The sequence below is a fragment of the Berghia stephanieae genome, chromosome 5 (genome assembly GCF_034508935.2).
Source record: "Berghia stephanieae isolate SIO BIC M18660-M18661 chromosome 5, UCSD_Bste_1.3, whole genome shotgun sequence".
Classification (NCBI taxonomy): Eukaryota; Metazoa; Mollusca; class Gastropoda; order Nudibranchia; family Aeolidiidae; genus Berghia; species Berghia stephanieae.
The window spans coordinates 77,867,889-77,888,855 of record NC_088364.1 but is presented as its reverse complement, the minus strand read 5'-3'; the positions used below and the strand labels follow the sequence as shown (position 1 = coordinate 77,888,855).

At 34.7% G+C, this 20,967-nt stretch overlaps 1 protein-coding gene across 2 annotated transcripts in view; it reads right to left on the bottom strand.

Annotated features, from left to right (window-relative positions):
• Positions 1 to 20,967, bottom strand: part of LOC144973645 (voltage-dependent T-type calcium channel subunit alpha-1G-like) — a 388,470-nt gene that overhangs the window by 59,373 nt on the left and 308,130 nt on the right. Inside the window, exons 8-13 of one of the 2 annotated variants that reach the window (XM_078916353.1) lie at positions 20,121 to 20,213; positions 17,898 to 18,900; positions 9,309 to 9,638; positions 3,871 to 3,992; positions 3,035 to 3,186; positions 2,260 to 2,445 (exon numbers count right to left, since the gene is read on the bottom strand). In XM_078916353.1, coding sequence (XP_078772479.1) covers positions 2,260 to 2,445; positions 3,035 to 3,186; positions 3,871 to 3,992; positions 9,309 to 9,638; positions 17,898 to 18,900; positions 20,121 to 20,213 — 1,886 coding nt within the window. The remainder of the gene's footprint in view (positions 1 to 2,259; positions 2,446 to 3,034; positions 3,187 to 3,870; positions 3,993 to 9,308; positions 9,639 to 17,897; positions 18,901 to 20,120; positions 20,214 to 20,967) is intronic. The other variant, XM_078916355.1, reaches the window with a different exon arrangement.

Genomic DNA, 20,967 nt, shown 5'->3' with positions numbered 1-20,967 from the left:
ATTCATACCTAAAATGCTGTTGGGGGTCAGGATGAGTTAATGAGGTCAGAGGTTGTTTTATTAGAGGTCAGACGAGTCACATGATGTGAGGTTTATAAACAAATAGATGAACAGAAATAATGATGGTCTAAATTTAATTGTATTTCTTGAAATAAAGAGAACTGTGAGACATTGCAATATAATAAAACATGGGATTATAAGACATAATTCTAAAATTAAAATCTTGTTAATTAAAATGATTTTGTAATATTTGATCATGCTACAATACTTACAAAAAAAAAACTCATATTAAAGTTAATGATTGTAAAATGGGCGTAGAATTCAATACATATCAACTCTCTCCTTATCGACCATATCCAAGATTCTTACCGAAATGTCATACCAACACAACCCACGAATTGATTTTGTAAACTCAAATTTAAAAGTAATAAGTACATGCTATGCATAACTGTGTTGAGCAAATGAAGTATTACAAAATAACAAGTTCTTGTAAAAAATGACAAAAATAATTGTCTTCAAATGTTTTGATTTAAAAAAAAAACAAATCTGTATAAGAAATTCCTGTTTCTATCGTAATAGATGTGACGAATTTCCTACAGTTGGTAAGGAGAGAGTTCAATAGCTTTTACAACTTAATAAAATAGAACTTCCTGATAGGTCTGTCCGATCCGTTTTATTCTATTCTATTCTATATAACACTTACCTATGATTTACGGGAGACAGCTTTGTATTATCAATTACTTCAAAAGTCCCAGCCCAACAATTGTGATTCATTAATAATAAATAACTAAAAGAAAAAATTCCCTTTATTCATCCCATAGAGGACCTGTGTCTCTAGCGTCTATTCCAAGGTAAGACCGGAATAACCCAGGCGTCAGCCGTGGTGCAGCACCGCAAATTGAGCTAGGGCGAGGTGACTTGCTCAAGGTCACACAGTGCATTGATGGTCGATCGAACTCGGTACCTTCCGGGGTACGAGCAAAGACCGTACCGCCAAGCCACCGCTACTGCCCCCTAATCATCTTTTGCACACTAAACATTAAAGTTCCCGCTATCGTTGTGGTCATAAAAATAACAATAAAACTATTTTGCTCCAATGTCATAATCTAAAAAACAGCCACGTTTTAAAAAGTTTTTGCCAGAAAATCGGTCCTTCAAATATCGATCAACTACAATAACCCACATCTTGGCAAATACTCTCAAACATGGTAGCTCGCAAAGTCCCAAGTTTGAGAGCGTTTATTTTGCCAAGGTGAGGGTAATTTTAATCGATCGATTCTTGAAGGACGACTTCTCTGGTCAAAATTGTAGATACATGTTTTGTTTTTATTGTACGGCGGTGTACCTGGCACATAATATAATTTCTGAGTTCTGAAGGTATGTTTTCAACATCGAAGAGTTTAAAAGATCTATCTTGATCATGCTCTTTGTCGTCTATTTATGTTTATTTACCACGAAGTGCAGTGGTCCACGATGGAGTCAAAACTTACTCGATAGGTTTCATCTCACTGTAATAAAACTTAGTTAAATAACAAGCTAGGTGGTGGTGATATTTCAGTTGGTAGAGCACCAAAATCAATCCTGAGGATAGTCGAGATTTTTTTTCTATTTTTGATCTCCACCCAACAGTAATTGAGTAGCTATGTCTATTTGATCTGGCCGACAGTAATTTGCGACTGACTAGCGTCCTATCCAAAGGGTAGCAAGCAATAGCTATTGTCCCTTTCACACTATAGAAACCGGGATGAACTCCGGCTCCATGGCCTATGGTTCTGAGGGACTACTTTTTTTTCTTTTCATTAAAAAATAATTCACAGAGCCACGGTGTTTCGTTTTTACTCGTAGATATTTATGTAAAACACATTCAACTGCACAAGCCGATAATTAAAAAAAAATGAATTTCTGTTCTCCGTCGATCAACATAGACTATATATATCTTGAAAACCTGGCACCCGTCCTTTCAGTACACTCGACGTGCACATTTTAGTATTATGACCGTCTATCTGGGTTTTTAAATAATCAATTTATGTTTTGTTGTGTTTGTTGTTGGCCGAGGAAAGGTTTTGATCCCGAAACGTTCCGTGTTTCGTATTTTGTTCTTCTTTGAAGCTGTCATATTCATTTTTGTTTTTTACTTTCTTTACAGTCCACAGTTTCTAGCACATTAGCTTCAGTATAATTTGTGGATTCTGCACTGTGTGAATTAAATGTTACATTAAATTACATTATATTATGTTAATAATCAGACGGGAAACTTACCTAAATATAAACATGAATAAAACAAGGAGAGCAAAGAAGGTGGCAACATTATCCATAGTCCGAAGCATGACCACCAATTGGCGCCTAAGGGCCGGCATGAAGCGGACAAGCTTAAGGATTCGAAGGAGACGGAATGTACGAAGAACAGACAACCCACTTGCACCTCCTTGTGCAAATTCAACAATACTGTAAACAAAGAGAAATGGTTTTAAAATTAATTAATAAATTGATGACAACTGAAGAAAATGGTTTAAAATACAATCAGACAAATGTTAAAATGGTTTAAAAAAACAAAAACAAAAAACAAAAACAACAACAAAAAACAAACAAAAACAAACAAGGCAAACAAACAAAAACACCCCCCCCCCACCAAGAAAATACAAAAAAGAACAACAATTATTTTTTAAAACGACCCCAAAACAAAAAACAAAAACAAAAATGAAACAACCATAAAACAAAACTACCAGGAAAAACGAATTTAACTGTCATGTTCAAAACTCTTTACTTTAAATTGTTAGAAACAAAGACACACATGGAAATAATTTTCAATTATGATAACAAATAATGTATGATAATATCGTACCTCAAAATGACAATGAAACCGTAGAACACATTGAAACAATTGCTAATATAACATATATTCCACTAGCACACTGTGAACAATTTTACAACTTAGCCTGTGCAGTTAAAAACTATTTAATTTTAATTGAACAAAACTAATGCACACATGGAGAGCATTTTAAATTATGATGATAATACATAATGTAGATCGTACCTCAAAATGACAATAAATCCATCAAAGACATTGAACCCATTACTAATATAACCAAATACTCCATAAGCACAAATCTTGAAGGCCATCTCAGCACCAAACAGCACACAGAATACTATATTGCTGTACTCTAGGATCGAGGTCAACAGGTCAGGCTGCAGAAGATAAGAAAAAACAATCCGTACGATGACGTAATATAATGTAAAGCTTTAAGGTCAACATATTTCAACAGGTCAGACTGCAGGAACTAGGAATGAAAACGTAAGATGACGTGATATCATGTAAGTAAAAATGATTTAAGTGCAACAGATGTCAAGGTCTGGTTGCAGGAAGTAATAACAACGTAAGGATACGTAATATTATGTAAGGGATGATTTAAGGTCAACAGATTGCCATAATAATATTTCAATAATAAATTATTTTGGAAAAAAACAATGAATTGCTTTCATCAGTGTATCTGGGATAAATAATAAAAAGGAAACAATAAAACATTAAAAAAAAACAAAAAAGAAATAAAAAAGAAAAATCAACAACAAAAAACTGATGGTCTAGCAGAAATATTATAGTAGTTATAGCTTTTTAAAGTGTCGAAAAAGTGTGGACAGAGATGATATTCTGTCCTTACTTTTTGAACCATTGACAAACTATTTCTGCTATTTTATTGGTGGTAGAGCGTCAGATTTTAGTTCACTTTACATTGTTCAACCAATAGAAAATTATGAAAACAAAATTTTTACTTAGTTTTTGCAAATAACTTATTGGAGTATATTTGTAGCATTGTCACAAAGACGACATTTAGGCAAAGCTTTAGCTATACAAATTACGTCATCGAGCATTACCTGCTTGTGGTATTCCACGCTCATGCTTAGAGTGTTCAGGAGAATACAGCACAAGATGCTGCGTTGGAAAAACTTGCTCTCAACGAATCTTTTCATATGTCTTTGGAACGCTGCAAGTAATCCTGAAATGACAAAATTATAATGCTTTTAGAAAATATAAAGTCTTTTCTAAATAACAGCAATTTATGATCTAAGAAAATATGAAAGTCTTTCTTAAATGACAACGCTGTATGCTTTTAGACACTATGAAAGTATTTCTGATAAGGCAACATTGGTTGCTTTTAGACACTATGAAAGTATTTTTGATATGACAACATTATTTGCTTTTAGACACTATGCAAGTCCTTCTGCAATGATAACAATTTTTGCTTTTAGACCCTGTGGAATTATTTCTGAAATGATAACAGTGTATGCTTGTAAACAATATGAATGTCTATAATCTTAGATATAATTATTTTAGTAATCATGATGCCATTGCTTTTAACTCAAAGTGTAGATATTGCTTTAAGCTTACTGGGAGGGCGAATCAGGCGTTAAATGGCGGGAGGGGGGGATGCAGAAATCAGATAGCGATATATTTAAAAGAAATTTTTGACATTCATCGACAAACAAAAGAACATAAACAGAGACAGAAAGGTTAAGAGAAAATTGGCATGATTGTCATGCAAAATTTCAACTCCTGTCTTCCACACATCACACCACTGGACATTAATTCAGAAGACTGCTTATAACTGCAATCTCCCTAATGAGTAATTTAGACATACTTTACAAAATGTTTCAATTGGAGAGGAAAAAAAATACCCATGAAAATGTCGTCTCATTTAAAATGACTGACGCTTATTTTACATTCTATATACAGTATAATTCTTGTTTTTTAAAAAAAAAAAACTTGTTATTCTTATGTCACATGCGTTCTGGGCGTTAAAAGATATGATATGTGATGTTTCTGTCAAAAATAGTTAACACATGATATTATTAAAACGCGTTTAAATGATTTGTTTTTGTAATAATTAAACCATGGACTGGTAAAATATAGAGAATGATGGCACTAAATCCAACTATTATTATTATTATTATTATTCAATTCTTCTCATGATTAAAATATGCATTTACCTGTTACTTTTCTAAATGGAAAACGTATAAACATTTTAATTAGCTATTCAAGGCAATAGACCCCTTTAAACAAGACACATCTTTAGGGTAACACCATTTCTACAGAATACATAGATAACACAGCTATGCAAAGACAGAAAAAAGCAAAGGCAGACGAATTCATTTTTTAGCCTATTTCTGCTTTTGCGTAACACAATTTATACCGCCAGTGGAATAAAACTTTCTTTATCTTCTTTTAAACTTAGTTCTAGAAGCTATTCATCTGAATTAAAGGGTTATCTCGTAAATCTCAAAGAACTTATTTTGACATAAAAGGTTTTTATGAGCTGCTCCTTTTTTATATATATACATCCTATTTCCATTGTATTTTTATCTTATGTGTAAATTATAACACGTCTGTACAAAAAATTTCCTTTTTGGGATGCAATAAAGTATTATTATTATTATTATTATTATTATTATTATTATTATTATTATTTTTGTGAAAAAATAATACTCATATCTATTTATATGTTTGCATTTCTTTTTAAACATTCTGTATATAAATACCATAGATTCGTAGAATTTTTTTTTCCGAATGTTTCTGTCCAAGTGTAATTTGAAGTAATCTTAATGATATGCTCAAATTGTTCTTTAAGTGCAATGAAAATGAAAAATATCTATGAAGATCATCCAAAAACCTTGCTTATCAATGATATGTCCTGTAAAGATTTGAAAGAGTGTGTATAAAACTGTGCCAAACAAAGCCAGAAAGTAAAATAGAAGAACCAAAAAAACATCCCAAATCATTCAGTCTCTCTGAGGGAAAACATATTTTTGGGATGTTTTTTTCTGTGTATTTTTTTCTTGCTTTGTCTGGTACTATTTCATACACACTTTTCATATCTCTATCTTACACCAGTACTTGCTCCCCACTTTGTCAGAATAATATGTCTTATTCCTCAAACTTATATTTTTGAAATAAATACTCAAATAATAATTCTAGTAAATTTAGTGATACAACTACGACTTTCACAATAGGATCTTCAATAAAAAAGAGTGACTAAAATCTATTATACAGTGGAATAAGGTGACTGAGGCCAGTTGTGGTGACTAAGTCTAAGGTCTGTCCTGAACGTGCCCCCTAGATTGAAAATTATTTTTATAATGTGGTCATCATCATCATAGCTTGTCGACCGAAGCCACTCCACAGCATCTGTGGAGCAGACTCTTAGGTCATGGTCAGTGCAACTCGGCCCATCCTGGCATTCTCTAAGGATGTGCTTCATGCATCATTTGCTCTAGGCATCCACATGTACACAAGCTCGTCTGAGCTAACCCCCACTTTTTCATGCTTCCAGCTGTTCTCCCAATTTTTGCCCGTGCTCTGTACAGTGTTTAAAATGTGGTAAAATGTACATTATTTTAAAGATTCTACCCTTACCCATTATAGAAGAATAACATCGGACAAGTTATTTCAATATCAAGACATATCATATAAAGATATTTAAAAATTGGTCTAAAGACCGTCTTTATAAGTTATATCTTGATATTGAAATAACATGTCCGATGTTCTTTTTCTAAACTGTGGAGAGAGGGTAAAATATATCAAATGATATGCATTTTACCATATCTGTTTAATGATTCTCAAACTGGATATATGGGGGCTGGTCTAAGTCACCCTACCTGACCTAGGTCACCCCATTCCACGCTAGATGTTCTTTGACTACGAGACACAATCTAATGACTCTCTCCTTGTCAACAACAAAACACCACGTATCGATACTAACGGATATAATTACAATTGATGATCAGTTTCCAGCAGTACAAAATAGTCATGCAATGAGGAAGATCTGGTCAAACAATGTCATTATGATACACGCTAGGAAAGTACAGAATATTCATTCTGGCCTACTCTGAAAAAAGACATTATAAAGATGTTGGCCAGAAAACTCATCCTCCAAATGTAGATCGATGAAAATGTCTTTCATTTTGTGTCCAAACTGTCAAACCCGGGACTTCAACATATCCCAGGTTTGACAGTTTTTTACAAAATAATAATCATTGTTGAAGTCACCAGTTTGAGAGTTTTGGCATGATGTCGATCATTTTTATCGATATATGATATCGATGGTCGGCGGATCAAACCTCTGAAGTCTCGGTTTTCACGATCGGTGGATGAAAACTCTGAAGCTTACATACGAGACTTGCTCACAATGTTTTATTTAGCTTGAGCAGATCAGACCTCTGATGACGTTGTTATGTCATAAGAGGTCTGATCCGCCCAAAATTTTTATAAAACATGGTTTGCAAAGCTCGATGTAGGATTCAGAGCTTTGATCCGCCGATCGTGAAAATTGAGACTTCAGAGGTTTGATCGTGAAAATTGAGACTTCAGAGGTTTGATCCGCTGGCCATCGATATTATTTGACGGACGAGTTTTATGACGAAAATCTTGAAAGAATTCTTTTTCAGAGAGCGGCAGAATTGTGTTACACGTTGAGGCAAGATTACCTTACACTGACAAAAAGCTATTTATTTTGCATTTTGGTCAGAAAACTTTTGCTACTTCATGTTTATAATATATGTATAAGTCAATTTTAAAAAAACCCAACATGTGGAAAAATCTTAAATTTAAGACTTTACAGAAGTCTACAATGCTGTTTTACAAAGGTCTCGGGTTTAAGCCTTTTCTCAAGTTGGATGTCATTTAAATCGATCGAAATACTCTAGGTCAATGACCACATTTAAAAACGCACCACTGGATTATCGCCCCCCCCCCCGATACAATGGTCTAATTAATGGCTCATATACCCACTAATGCCTCATGTCCATCTAAAAACGTTGGTAGTATTTGATGCACTGTTTAAAATGTCCAACAAAACAGAATATATCATCTTTGTCTTCTTTCAGGCGGATCCATCTTGGACACAGCCTCCCAAACAGTCCGACGGACCTTCTTTCTGGTTTTCATCTGTACCATGCGTCCTGCTTCAATGGTTGTTCTCCCCATCCAAAATCCGCTAAGTCTTGGGACCACCTACTCCTTGGCGTCTCTCTCCTCTGCTGGCTCTCGCGGACACCCTTTTTGCAAAGATTTTATATTGCCTTTTGATGTGGCCAAAGTATGTTGTTAGCTTCAATGCAAGGATACTACTACAAGTAAAAGAAACATCCCAAAAGAAATCAATTTTCTTTCTGATTATTTTGCACTCTTCATACAAACTTCTAAGATCTTTAACACAAAAGTAACTCTTAGAAACAAATTTGTCAATCTAAAAGACAATCTCACAGTTTGCTGAAATATTTAAATTCAAAAATAAGTTTTTAGTTGTGCGTTTTTAAATGTTATCAGCAGGAAATGATAATTTTTTTCTGACCAAATGTAAAAAAATTAAAAAAAAAGTTTTTGTCAGTGTACGACAGAATACACACGACTAGGAGTACAATCTGCCACAGAGATGCTCTCCCTTGTGTCATATTGAGTCTCAGATTTGTCGCATTTCAAGGGGACAAAAAAAAGAAGAAACTTTGCGTCGAAAATGTATTGGATAGAATAAGCCATAGACTTTTTTGCCAATCAAAATGTGCTTCAAACTATACTTTTGAATATCGTGGAGTAAAATTGGCCAATAGAAATAATGAATTTGTCTTTAACCATTTTTGAAATGTAACGTATTATGTTAAAAACCGTGAATTTTAATTTAACGTGACTTTACCTTTTAAACCATTTGCTGTGAAAAAGTGTGACCTTTCAGTTACGTGTTAATATTGTACAAGTCTGATTGATAATAATCGAAAGTAAATTTGCGGGCTTATTTATCATTTGAAACAAACTTTTAAAAGATTTACAGCATTGTTCATCGAAAGAAACGCTAAAGAAGCGTGTTAGGAATTTATATTTCCAAGGCACATGTTGATGCTCATGTATAGAGCTCTGAGCACTTCCTTGTGATATTGTAGAGCGTTCAAAAAAATCCATTTAAATTGAAGGAAAAACGTATATTTATATCTAAATTCATATTTCATACGGTGGACTCCGGAGTTAAACTGTTTTCTAGGGCTCGCCATTATAGCTAATGTTTGTAAATAGACCCATAAGTATATAATTTATTTTATCAGATTCGTTTACAAACACAAATATATTTTAAAAAACAAACTCCGTTTATGTTGTCTTTTAGAGAGCGCCACTGTAGCTAGTCTTAACAAATAAGCCCGCTGAAATTCAATTTATTTCATCAGACTCGTTAATAAACACACGTAGACTTCAAAAATATGATTTAAAAAATAATACAAAGCATGTATGTGGCAGCATCAAAGTAGGGAGGAGCGAGTAAACACTATACCACAAATATTACTTGATCTTGTCAAACCTCCGGACTCCTCTTTACTGGTTTCTATATCAGAATCCAGAAGATCGTTGCCCCCAGCCCCGCAAGCGATAGACACAACGGAGGAAGCCGCCATGCCACACGGCAGCGGCGGTGGGGCGTTAGGATCTGCCCCAGTGAGGTCCTTGTCTCTCCCATTTCCGGACGAGTCAAGTTCGTTGTTGACATTAACACCCGATACAGATGGGTGAATGCCCGTGCCGCTGTCACCGTCTCTTTGCACACCGGAAATGCTAATATTCTTGTCGCCGACCATGTCCATAAGTAAGTTATCCGCAAATAGCCCTGAAAATAGGCAGATTTGATAAATTATATAATTTGTATTATAAAACGTGTCAAATATTTCAAGAAGAAATTCATGGAAACTCGAACTAAAGAGATTATTCTGGGATATTCTTCTTTACTTCTAAGATTTAGAAAATATTTGATTTCGCTATTCATAGTTATTGTTAAAGATTGTAATAAGTTTAATATGACAAGATAAAGATACGTAAAAATGTTTTAATATAATTTATGAACATTCATTTATTATTTATAGATAGATTTCGATCGACACTGAATTATTACGACAATAATGAGGATATAATAGATAGAATACAACATAGACTGACATAGGTTGTAGCTTACACGAAATGACAAATAAAGGAACGTGTCACAATTTGAAATGGACGACCATTTACATCAAGCGAGGATAGATTATAATATAGATACGTTCTTTGATGCTACGGGCTACATGTACGATTTTAAACTTAAATATTAATCAGGATTGATGTGATGAAGACTCATTTTGAATTGAAAAAAAAAGGATTGGAAGAAAAGTTTTATTTATTTATTTATTATTTATTTTTTTAGAGACAAATTTCCCCTATGGGATGAATAAAGGGAATTTTAGTTATGTTATATATATATTTATTTATCTATTCATTTATTTACGTATTTATTTAATCATTCATCTATTTATTCATTTACTTATTCATATATTTATTCATTAAAAAAACTATTTAAATTTTTTTCTTTCATTCTTTTCTTCTTCTTTTTCTTTTCTTTCCTTTTTTCCCTTAAAAATATGCATTTTTTTCTGTAATTTTCAGGTGAATCATTTTCTCCATGGTACGAATTGTTTTCTACCACTAATTGATGGTGTGTCTTGCATATTGTTTGTTTTGTTATTGTGAAATTATTTATATTTGAATAAGAAAGCTGAATAGTTGGAGCGACGTGTACTTATTTGCAGGACTGATACCCCAAAATTGTCATAGACTCATTATTCTTATGGAAATACTTTCAAACCAATAGAAAATTATGTCTGTTACAACAATGCTAAAATAGGCCCAGAATTTCGTTCGTTTATCAGACCTGCTAATATGTGCACATCGGTAGGAAGGGGGGGGGGGGGAATTGGCGAAGGGGAGTCTAAAATGTTTTCTTAAACTGTGACAGCAATGCTGCATTGGATAACGTCCCTTTGTTGGTACCGCTCGATCTACAACTATTTATTTAGAATGACATTCTAACATTTCTGTAACCAGATTATTGTTGTTCTCTGGGAAGACACAAATTCAAACAAAAATAGAGTTTAAAATTGAGCTTTTATAAAGCGCAATATCCACTAAACGTACTCAAAGTGCTTTACAAAGCACATGACCAAAAGCAACGAGACATGACGCATTTTAGGCGATATGACAATTTTTTCCAACATAGATAACGCTGTAATCTCATTTCACACCTGAGTGCGGTGAGAGAATGTGAGTAAAGAGCCTTTTCCAAGAATTCAACTCTGCGCCGAGCGAGGCTCGAACTATGGATCTTTGACCCCAGGACCTTCCGAGCCGAAAGCGAGGGTCATACCACAGAACCACATAGCCGCATTAAAAATGTTGAGCAGAAATCTTGTCCTTCAAACATCGATCGATTTAAATGACCCTCATCTCGACAAAAACTCTCAAACCTGGGACTTCGCGGGGTCCCATGGATACATTTTACACCCATCTCTATTCTACCCGCAATTTCCCACTTTTTTGCGCACCTAATTTTATGCGTTGTTTTAAATTCCGCTCAATTTGGAACTCCTTAGTTACATAACGAACGCTCATTTTTGTTTACTTTCCAAGAGTTTTCTACAACAGAGGAGACCTCTCTGTCGTCAATCTGGAATTTAGTAATGTATTTATTTCTTTAATGATATTTGTTGTTGGCTGAAGATGGGTTTTGAGCTCGAAACGTTTACTTTCCAAGAGTTTTCTACAACAGAGGGGAGGGGACCTCTCTGTCGTCAACCTGGGATTTAGTAACGTATTTATGTCTTTATTGATTTTATTTGTTGGCTGAAGATGGGTTTTGAGCTCGAAACGTTGCGTGTATTGTATTTCGTTCTTTTTTAAAAGTTGTTATAATATTCATTTTTGTTTATTACTTTTTACAGTCCACAGCTTCTAGCAGCCCAGTATCACTTTGACTGGAGATTTTCTGAGGGTCATTTAAATCGATGGGTATCTGAAGGAAGGACGAGATTTCTGGGCAACTGATTTAAAAACGTGTTTGTACAGAGTCCCCAGTGAACTGGTTAAAATTTTGAGATTTATTTACCCACATCAATTCTAGATTCAATAAAGGATACAAGTCGACGTGCGTCTTTTTGAAGGTCTTATAACCCAATTCCTAATTGGCTCATTGTTGTAATGGAAGTATCAAAAAAAAAAAAAAAGAAATTAAAAAAAAAAAAAGAAATGGCCCAAAATCTTATCTATTACAACAATGTTAAACTACTCCCGTAAGAATGTTCCGATGTCAGAACCCGCATATATGAAGGAAAGAAGTTAAATTCTATAATTTACTTATTAACTCTCTCCTTACTGATCCTTTTCAGTATTTTCCCAAAATGGCAGGCTTTCCCAGAAGAAAAATTGATTTTTAAAACTCAAACAAGACACTATATAAAACAACTTTATGTTCTTCTTATTTAAACAATGATCATTCTTCAAAGTTTGTGATGTACAAAATAAATCTGAATAAGAAATTATGTATATTGTGTCATAACAAATGTTACGATTTTGTTGTAGGTGGTAAGGAGAGGGGTAATGAATACTTTTAGATATATATTTTACGTCTTTATTTTAAGTTTGATGAATGAATGAATGCATGACCTCAACGTGGGAACTGTCTTGTTACAAATAGAAGTGATTCTAAATTATACTTTCCATAAAGGATCAATAAAGTATATCTTATCTTATCTTATCCCTTCCTAATGAAGGCTAATCACAAATCATCTTAAATCTGACTGTATTAGGTTCAAACATAAAATAGCTATTCATTCAAGCAATACAATTGTGAACCAAAAGACAGCTAAACGGCACATTAATTAATTTTAATCAAAGCAAACATCATAAAAATGATTTTTTAGAAATAGATAAATAATTAATTAAATAAATAAATAGAAAAATAATTAAAATAAAAGAGGAAAAATATGTAAAGGAATCTTTAAAGAAAAAATGGCTCCCTTCCGCCACGGCATCATTAGAAACCGTCGCCAAGGCATTCCATGATGGAATATAGATATTCTATCAAACAGAAATCACACTTGTTGTCCAAAGTTAAATGAATGTTTGTAAACTATAAAAAAACAAAAAGTCACTGAAGTCATCGTTCTTAAGTGACCCCCTCCCCCCCCCCCCCCACACCCGCCAGAAAATTCAAAATATATTATTGATTTTATATCTTGTCAAGAATATCCCATTAAAAAAAATTAGAACTATGTTTCCAAATGGCGTATGGATACATTAATTTAAATATGTGAGTTCACCTCCCTTATCTCCTTTACAATTGGTCAAAACAAAGGCGGTGTATGGCTGTGCTTGCGACACGGAGCTAATTCATGATGTTAAATGAAACATGGTTAAGAACATTAGAGAGGAGAGATGAAGAGATAGGTTAATGAGAAATGTCTAAACAAGCGAAAAATAGCATAAAATATTGATACAAATTTATCATAATCTACATGAAATGAATAAGTAGGTAATACTATAATATTATATTCATAATATGACTAAAAAAAAAGTTATATTTTCAAGGCGAGTTAGATATGTCTGCTAGAATGCACATGCAAGGATAAACGTATTTCCGTATCCGGTTGATCATTCTATGATTAAAGAAAAGTTGCAGCTTTGATTATTTTGCAGATCTCCCGATTATCCTGAGGTTTTATTCCAAGTCGAGCCAGACTTGTTTAGTTTTCGGATGATATTTTCTCTCATTTTCTCTCTTTTTTTTGTCTGGCATTCTTGCATACAAACCTTTTCAGAATTAATTTGGTTTTCAGGATCCCGTTACTTCCAGAGAGGACGCGACGAATATTTCCCCGCCTTTTGTCTGGTTTTAAGAGTTGAGCTTATGTTTTTAAATAATTATTTTTTGCCATTGGCTGAAGAAGGTCTTTGAGTCCGAAACGTTCCATATTTGGTAATTTTGATGATATTTGCATCTGTTATATTCACTTAAGTTAATTCTATTTTAAAAATAAATGTATTTACGTTTATTTACATAATTAACATATATTATTGTTTCCTGTCCCCCTTCAACAGATAGACAGGACAACAACAGCTTCAAACACACTGGTGCTTTTCAAACGTGTGCGTTATATTGATATCTGCTGTCACACTTATTGTGCAACTCAATATACAACAAGACGTTACAATTCTTTGCCAATGCAGTATGATAAACGATATCTACATTACAAGATGATAGATAATATAGTGAGTAATAAGTACAACATTGATAAGTGAAGTGATAATAATATTTATTAATTAAAGATAACGTTTAAACACGTGCATTCTCTCTGTCTCTGTCTCTCTCTCTGTCTCTGACTCTCTCTCTCTCTCTCTGTCTCTCTCTGTCTCTCTCTCTCTCTATCTATCTATCTTTCTATCTCAATCTTAACTTTTTAGTACCTGGCCGCTAACAACATTGTCTCTGTTGGAAAATGATTGCAATATCACCTAACAGGTGTCATGTTTCGTTTTGCATGTTACGTGTTGCTTTTGAACAGGGACCCCTTGAAAAGTGCTTCGAGCACGTTTAGTGAATTTTGCGCGATAGTAAAGCCCAATTTTTAAAATTGTTTAAAAATGTCTCTGTCAATCTAGCTCACGTGCATAAAGAAACCCAGACACACACACACAAATACTTACACTCACTCATTTATGACGTACTTTTACTTAAGGTATCTGTGAGCAGATACAGTCACTTCATCCCTGGACCTTCCAGTTAAGATATTTTTAGTATTAAAAAGGCTTTTTTTCAAGTCTTTCCGCAGACTGTCGTAAATTATAGTTTGTTTTATCGTTTTACAAAATGTGAAAAAAAAACAAACAAAAAACCCCAAGAAAAACCCAGAAAAATAACCAACCCCCCCCCCACGACCTAAACAAAAACCCAATAAAAAACAAACGCCTTTTTTATGCGACTTCATCAGAAGCTGTCGCCAGTCTATGACGTCATCTAGAGCTTGAGTTTAAAAAAAAATTAGCGCTATATCCACTAAACGAGCTCAAAGCGCTTTACAAAGAGGATCCTGACCAACAGCAACACGTAACATGAAGAACAATTTGTTTTCCGACAGAGACAACGCTGTTAACGGCCAGATACTCAGACTACACCTGAGTACAGTGAGAGAATGTGGGTGAAGAGCCTTTTCTAAGGACTCAACTATGTACCAAGCGAGGCTCGAACCCAGGATTTCCCTATCCGAAAGCGAGTGTTATAACCACAAGACCACATAGCTGCATCTAGATAATACATCTGAAAAACATCTGATGCTAACACTTTTCCAAAGTCAAAGAATTGGAGGTTAAAATCTCGTCCAAAGCAAGGGAAACACACACACACACACACAAACAAACAAACACACACACACACACAGATAGATGCCGATCGCCTCCTAATCTTCGGACTGGGACGCTTTGACAGCTTCTCTGATTTGTTGAGTGAGTTTTTTTCCCCTGATGACGGTCTGCTGTGATGGATCTCAGGTGTTCTAAATCCTTTTCGCATCTCAGTTCTTGGGGAAAAACGGGTCTTTATAACTTGTGGCATTGCACACCTTCAAACCGTTCTTAGCGACGCATAGTTTAGTCCTTGAAAAATACATTTTAACCACAAATTAATGTGCACTATTATTATTATTATTATTATTATTATTATTATTATTATTATTATTATTATTATTATTATTATTATTATTATTATTATTATTATTATTATTATGGAAGTATATATAATATTAATTCTGCCATTTTACCAGGATCCAGCATCACTCAGCAAGTAATGACGTCAGAAAATAGAAAACAGTGTAAACATAAATATTATTTTAAAAAAGAAAAAAATGAATACATTACGCCGTTCCGCGAGGTTTTGCCGCCAAGGCGCTCCTTGATGGAATATCAAACAGTCTTGCCAATAAACAAATCATGCTGTTAGTTTCACACTTCAAGCGAGTAATTAAGAACAAAACTTGAATGAATAATTTACCCAATCACAATATTTAGAAAACATCAAAAGAAAAGAAATTATCATTTATATGAAGATAATATTGTCGCGTTCACAATGTCAAGTTCTTACAATAATAGTTGACAGGTGGACCATCACAACATAGAACATAACAAAAGACGACATTTTACATCTTGAAATCGACTACACATCAACATGCACCACTGACGACATTTTGTTAACCTTTAACAGGTGATGTTTTAAAACAGTTGTAACATTATTATTATCCAAGATATCTTACACGTGTCTAATCATATCAAAACGGTATTATGTCGCGGTGACCCCAATGCTTAGAAATGATTTACAAGGTGAATCAAAATGAAAGCTCCAGTGAGGAGAGTGGAAACTGTTGTTTCTCATTTGAGTTTGTTTCTTAGTGGAGTTTGTTGCTTAGTCGATTGTGCTTTTTAGTGGAGTTTGTTCCTGTATGGAGTTTGTTTCCTAGTGAAGTTTATTTCATAGTGGAGTTTGTTTTTTAACCCTCACCTGACCAATCATAGGAACATCGTCCTCTCATTCTGATTTTGTTTGTACACCACAAAATTTAATGAATTCTGTTTGTTATAATTATATGAATTTAACACTGAGTACGAATTTAACACTGCGTTGTAGAGTTCGTTTCGCAGAAAAAGTATGCATAGATAGCATGAACATAGAGCGTTTGTGTTTGGGTGAAAAAACCCCCCAACTATCTTTATGTTGGGTAAGTGTAAAGGGTTGGGGATATTCCTGCAAATGACCGCTTCGGAGGTGGAATTAACAAAAATAGATTCCATCCATTAATTGTGATCTGTTTGACTTTTTTTAACGTCTATTCTATTCCGTCATAATACCAGATTGATGTTGCTGGTTACAAATGTATGACTGGAGACCACAATACTTCCACAATCACTAAAACAAAATAAGGAGTTTCCTACATGCAACAGATTACATAATAATTATTATATATATATAAATAATGTTACGATAGACCATACGTTAGTATTTGGCGGCAGCTTTGGCTAAATTCACTTTCATGCACGTGAACACTTTGTTATTCTCAGAACTGTCCACTCAGTAGAACCAATTTATAACGAATACAGTTAAAACGAATTGATGGATATAACGAACACATCTTTTTGACTAATTTTCCCATTATCATTTCTCCTTTACTATTGATAAAAGAGCCACTGACATCAAAAACTATCATTCTACACGGAGTTTACTTAAATTTCGTACTCAACTGTGACAGAAAACATTTGAAATCATGGCAAGTTCAGTCGTTCAGAGTAAAGGGTCCGTTTAAAAAGGAAATATGTTGTTCGTTTTGTTTTATAGTGCGGATAAAGACGAGGTGCGTATGCGTGAACAATTAACTATGACTCACAATTACATACTTTGATTTATAGCATTCGATACTGGAGAGAGTCGTTGTAACTTAAAGTTTAAGAGCTTGATGTATGCTTTTATATAATTTCTTTAGGCTAAATGGATCAGAACATGCTAAGAAAACTTTTTTTTTTTAAAAACGTAGATCATTTTAATGTAAGTTGCTGAAATCTAACTAAGCCACACCAGTGTAGCTGTTGAGATACTCGGAAAATAAACTGTTTCTTAAAATAATGATATTGGTTTATCTAAATATGCCCAATAGAACAAGCCGCGCAAAATTTGACATTCTTAATTAAACGTTTATTTTGACATAACATCCTCAAGAAGCTTACTCGAGTTGTATTGTGTTAATGTTATTTACAATGATTTGATTCTGAGAATAACAATTTACAATTCACTATTTGAACAAAAGTTTGCACATAAAAAATCAGTATAAAAGTAAAAAAATAATCAATAATTCTACATTAGGCTTGAGGTCACAACGCTGGTTAACGATATCATTAGACAAAAGTAGACAAATAGAAGCAGATGTCAAGGAGACAAATTGACTGCATGGGAAAAAAGGGAGGGGGGGATGAGATGGAAATGAGTTACTGTAAACCCTGTGTTTTGCAAGCACCGCCACACACTCACCTTTATCAGCCACTGACTGAGTTTTGTTCGTCTCGTCCTCTAGATTGAGAAACAAGTTGGACGCCGCCAATGCCGCATGTTTCGCCCCTTGCGCGGCCAGAACCTCTGGAAGAGATGGAAGAAAACGCCCCTGTCCGCTAACCCCGCTGTTGATGGACGAGGCTCGACTAAGACAAAAGCCATAACTGGCAGAGAGGTGATTTGGGGAGGGTTGTTGGGATTTGTAAAGACCCGGGCTAAACGGGTCTGTGGAAAATTGAGAAGTTGCAAGAGAATCAGAGGATGGGTGGAGACTGTAGTTGCTACTAGGGAGAACAAGATAATTGGGTCGGCGTGGTGAGGACATGGAATCTATGTCAGACTGCTCAGGGCTTGCCCTTGGGGCTTGTGGTGTGCTACACGCCCTAGAGGGAGGAAGGGTCTGGTTGGTGGTTGTTGTGGAAGTGGTTGTTGTGTTTGAGGTCTCGGGGCCATTTAGACTTATGGGGATGGGGGAAGGGTTGGGTATTTGTTGTTGTTGTTGTTTTTCCTGCTGCTGCTGTTGTTGTAGTGGGTTTGGTGATGGAGTGGGGTTTAGATGTTGGTGTTGGTGATGGTGTATAGGAGCCGGTGGCTGATTAGAGAAGGATATATGAGGACTGCCGTGGGGTTGCTGGCTGAGTTGGTTATATTGCAGTTTAGAAGAAGAAGATTGTGGGTTTGTACCTTTTTTCCTAAATTTCTTCCGTCGTAGAGACAATGATTTTTCAGGGTTTATTTTCTGAAGCCCCCTCGATTTGGAATAGGCTTGAATAACTTTTCTCTTCACACGTCTGTACACTTGCGCAATCAACTTCAGCAATTCCGTATAACATCCGCCAGGTTCGGAGTTACTGGCTAGAGTACTACACGACTGAAACCGCTTCCTCTCCTGGTTCATTCTCTCTGTCTCTCGCTTCTTGGTTTCAGAAAACTGCGTTGCTATCACAACTAAGCATAGATTTATCATAAAGAAAGATCCTATCTGAAAATCACAAATCAAATGGGAAAGCAATGAGTCAAAGCAGAAAAAATAATCTTTATTTTTTGTATTGATTATGGTAAAAATTTAATGGCTCTTAACCGTGGTCAGCTAAATTTAGAAATTAGAAGTCCCATCATCATCATCATCATCATCATCATCATCATCATCATCATCATCATCATCATCATCATCATCATCATCATTATCATCATCATCATCATCATCATCATCATCATCATCATCATCATCATCATCATCATTATCATCATCATCATCAGCACTATTGTACTGGCATTCTTACAACATCCATCACTGCTTTTAGCCAAATACTCATTCACACATGAGTGGAGTGAGGTAATGTGTGCTAAACGTATTACCCAAAGACACAACGTCGGTACCAGGATTTTCAATGACCTTTGTCGCCAATCCGGACACTGAGCACTCTTAACACAGCCTGACTTTTGTGACATGACGAGACACCAAGACACTGTGCCCATGAGCCATCCAGCGACACGTATATTCATACTGCCGTTTTTTAAAAGAACACAAGTTTGTGCTATTTGGTTAACATCCTATAGAAAGAATGAAGTTGACGTCACTCTGGTCTCTGTTATTGTTTTTATCCAGACTATGAAAGTTCAATGTTACACAGAGTTTTGTGTGTTGGTCTTTCATACTTCCGGATGGCAATGTTATGAGCTTCTTATCCAAGCGCATACTATCTATATACAGTGTATAAAAAAAAAAAACAAAACAAAAAAAACAAAAAACAAAAAAAAAACAAAACAAAAACAAACAATGGCAGCATAGTAACGAACGTATTATTTTCACCCAAAATATATCTGCCTTTCTTGCCTAAAACCTTGTAATGACTTAAAAATCAAATTCATTTCTCTAACTATTAAAACACAGTTAGTCCCAATAACTCCATTGGTAGAGCACTCGCTTCACGTGCAGAGAGACCAAGATCGATCCCGGGTGCAGCCGATATTTTTTTCTGACCTTCCTCTCTCACACAGTATAATTGAGTAGCTGGATCGGATAGATCTGGCTGAGAGTTCTTTGTGGTAGACTAGCGTTCTACCCAACGGGTAGCAATAAATTGTTATTTATTGTTTGTTTCACACCGGGATGAACTCCGACTCCTTCGGTCAACCGATCCGAAAACGAGTGCCATACCGAACGACCATATAGCCGGAAAACAAATTCGGAATACTCACCACAATTAAAGCAACAAAATAAATCCAGTCCCAAAAGGAATGAGCGTCTTGTATATAATACATAATATTCACCCAACTCTCCAGACTTATTACCTGGGGAATAGTAAGGGGGTATCAATAATAACGATGACGTTTGTTCTAACGTCTTAGTGTTGTTGCTGTTGATGATGATGGTGATGATTATGATAATGATGATGATGATGATGTTATGTTGCTGTTGATGATGATAATTAATAATCATGTTATTGATGATAAAGCTGAGGGTGATTCTGATGATTACGCTTGCGGATAAAGAAGATGATGAAGATGATAATGATGAGGATGATGAAGAAAAGGAGGATCATAATGATGATAATGATGATGATGATGATGATGATGATGATGATGATGAGGATGATAATAACGATGGTAAAATGATGATGATGATGATGATGATGATGATGATGATGATGATGATGATAATGATGATAATGATGATGAAGATTTTACTGAATTGTTTCATTTTGTAAAGAGTTTGACTCAGTGTCCCATGAAAGACTGTATATTAAATTACAAGCTTATGGTATTAATTGTGTAACATTATTGACTGGATAAAGTATTTTTTCATACAGAATAAACAGCTAGCCGTGGTTGGAGACGGATCATCAACGTAAAGAGTGGCGTCCTTCAAGGTAGTGTGCTAGGACGACTTCTTTTTATAATGTATATTTATGACTCGCCTCACAATAATTCTTCTAACTGGAAATTATTTGAGATGATACGAAATTGTATTCTTCTGCAAACTTTTCTCTAGTCTTGCAAAATGATATACATGTTTTGTTTCGATGGAATAAGATACCTTAAAATG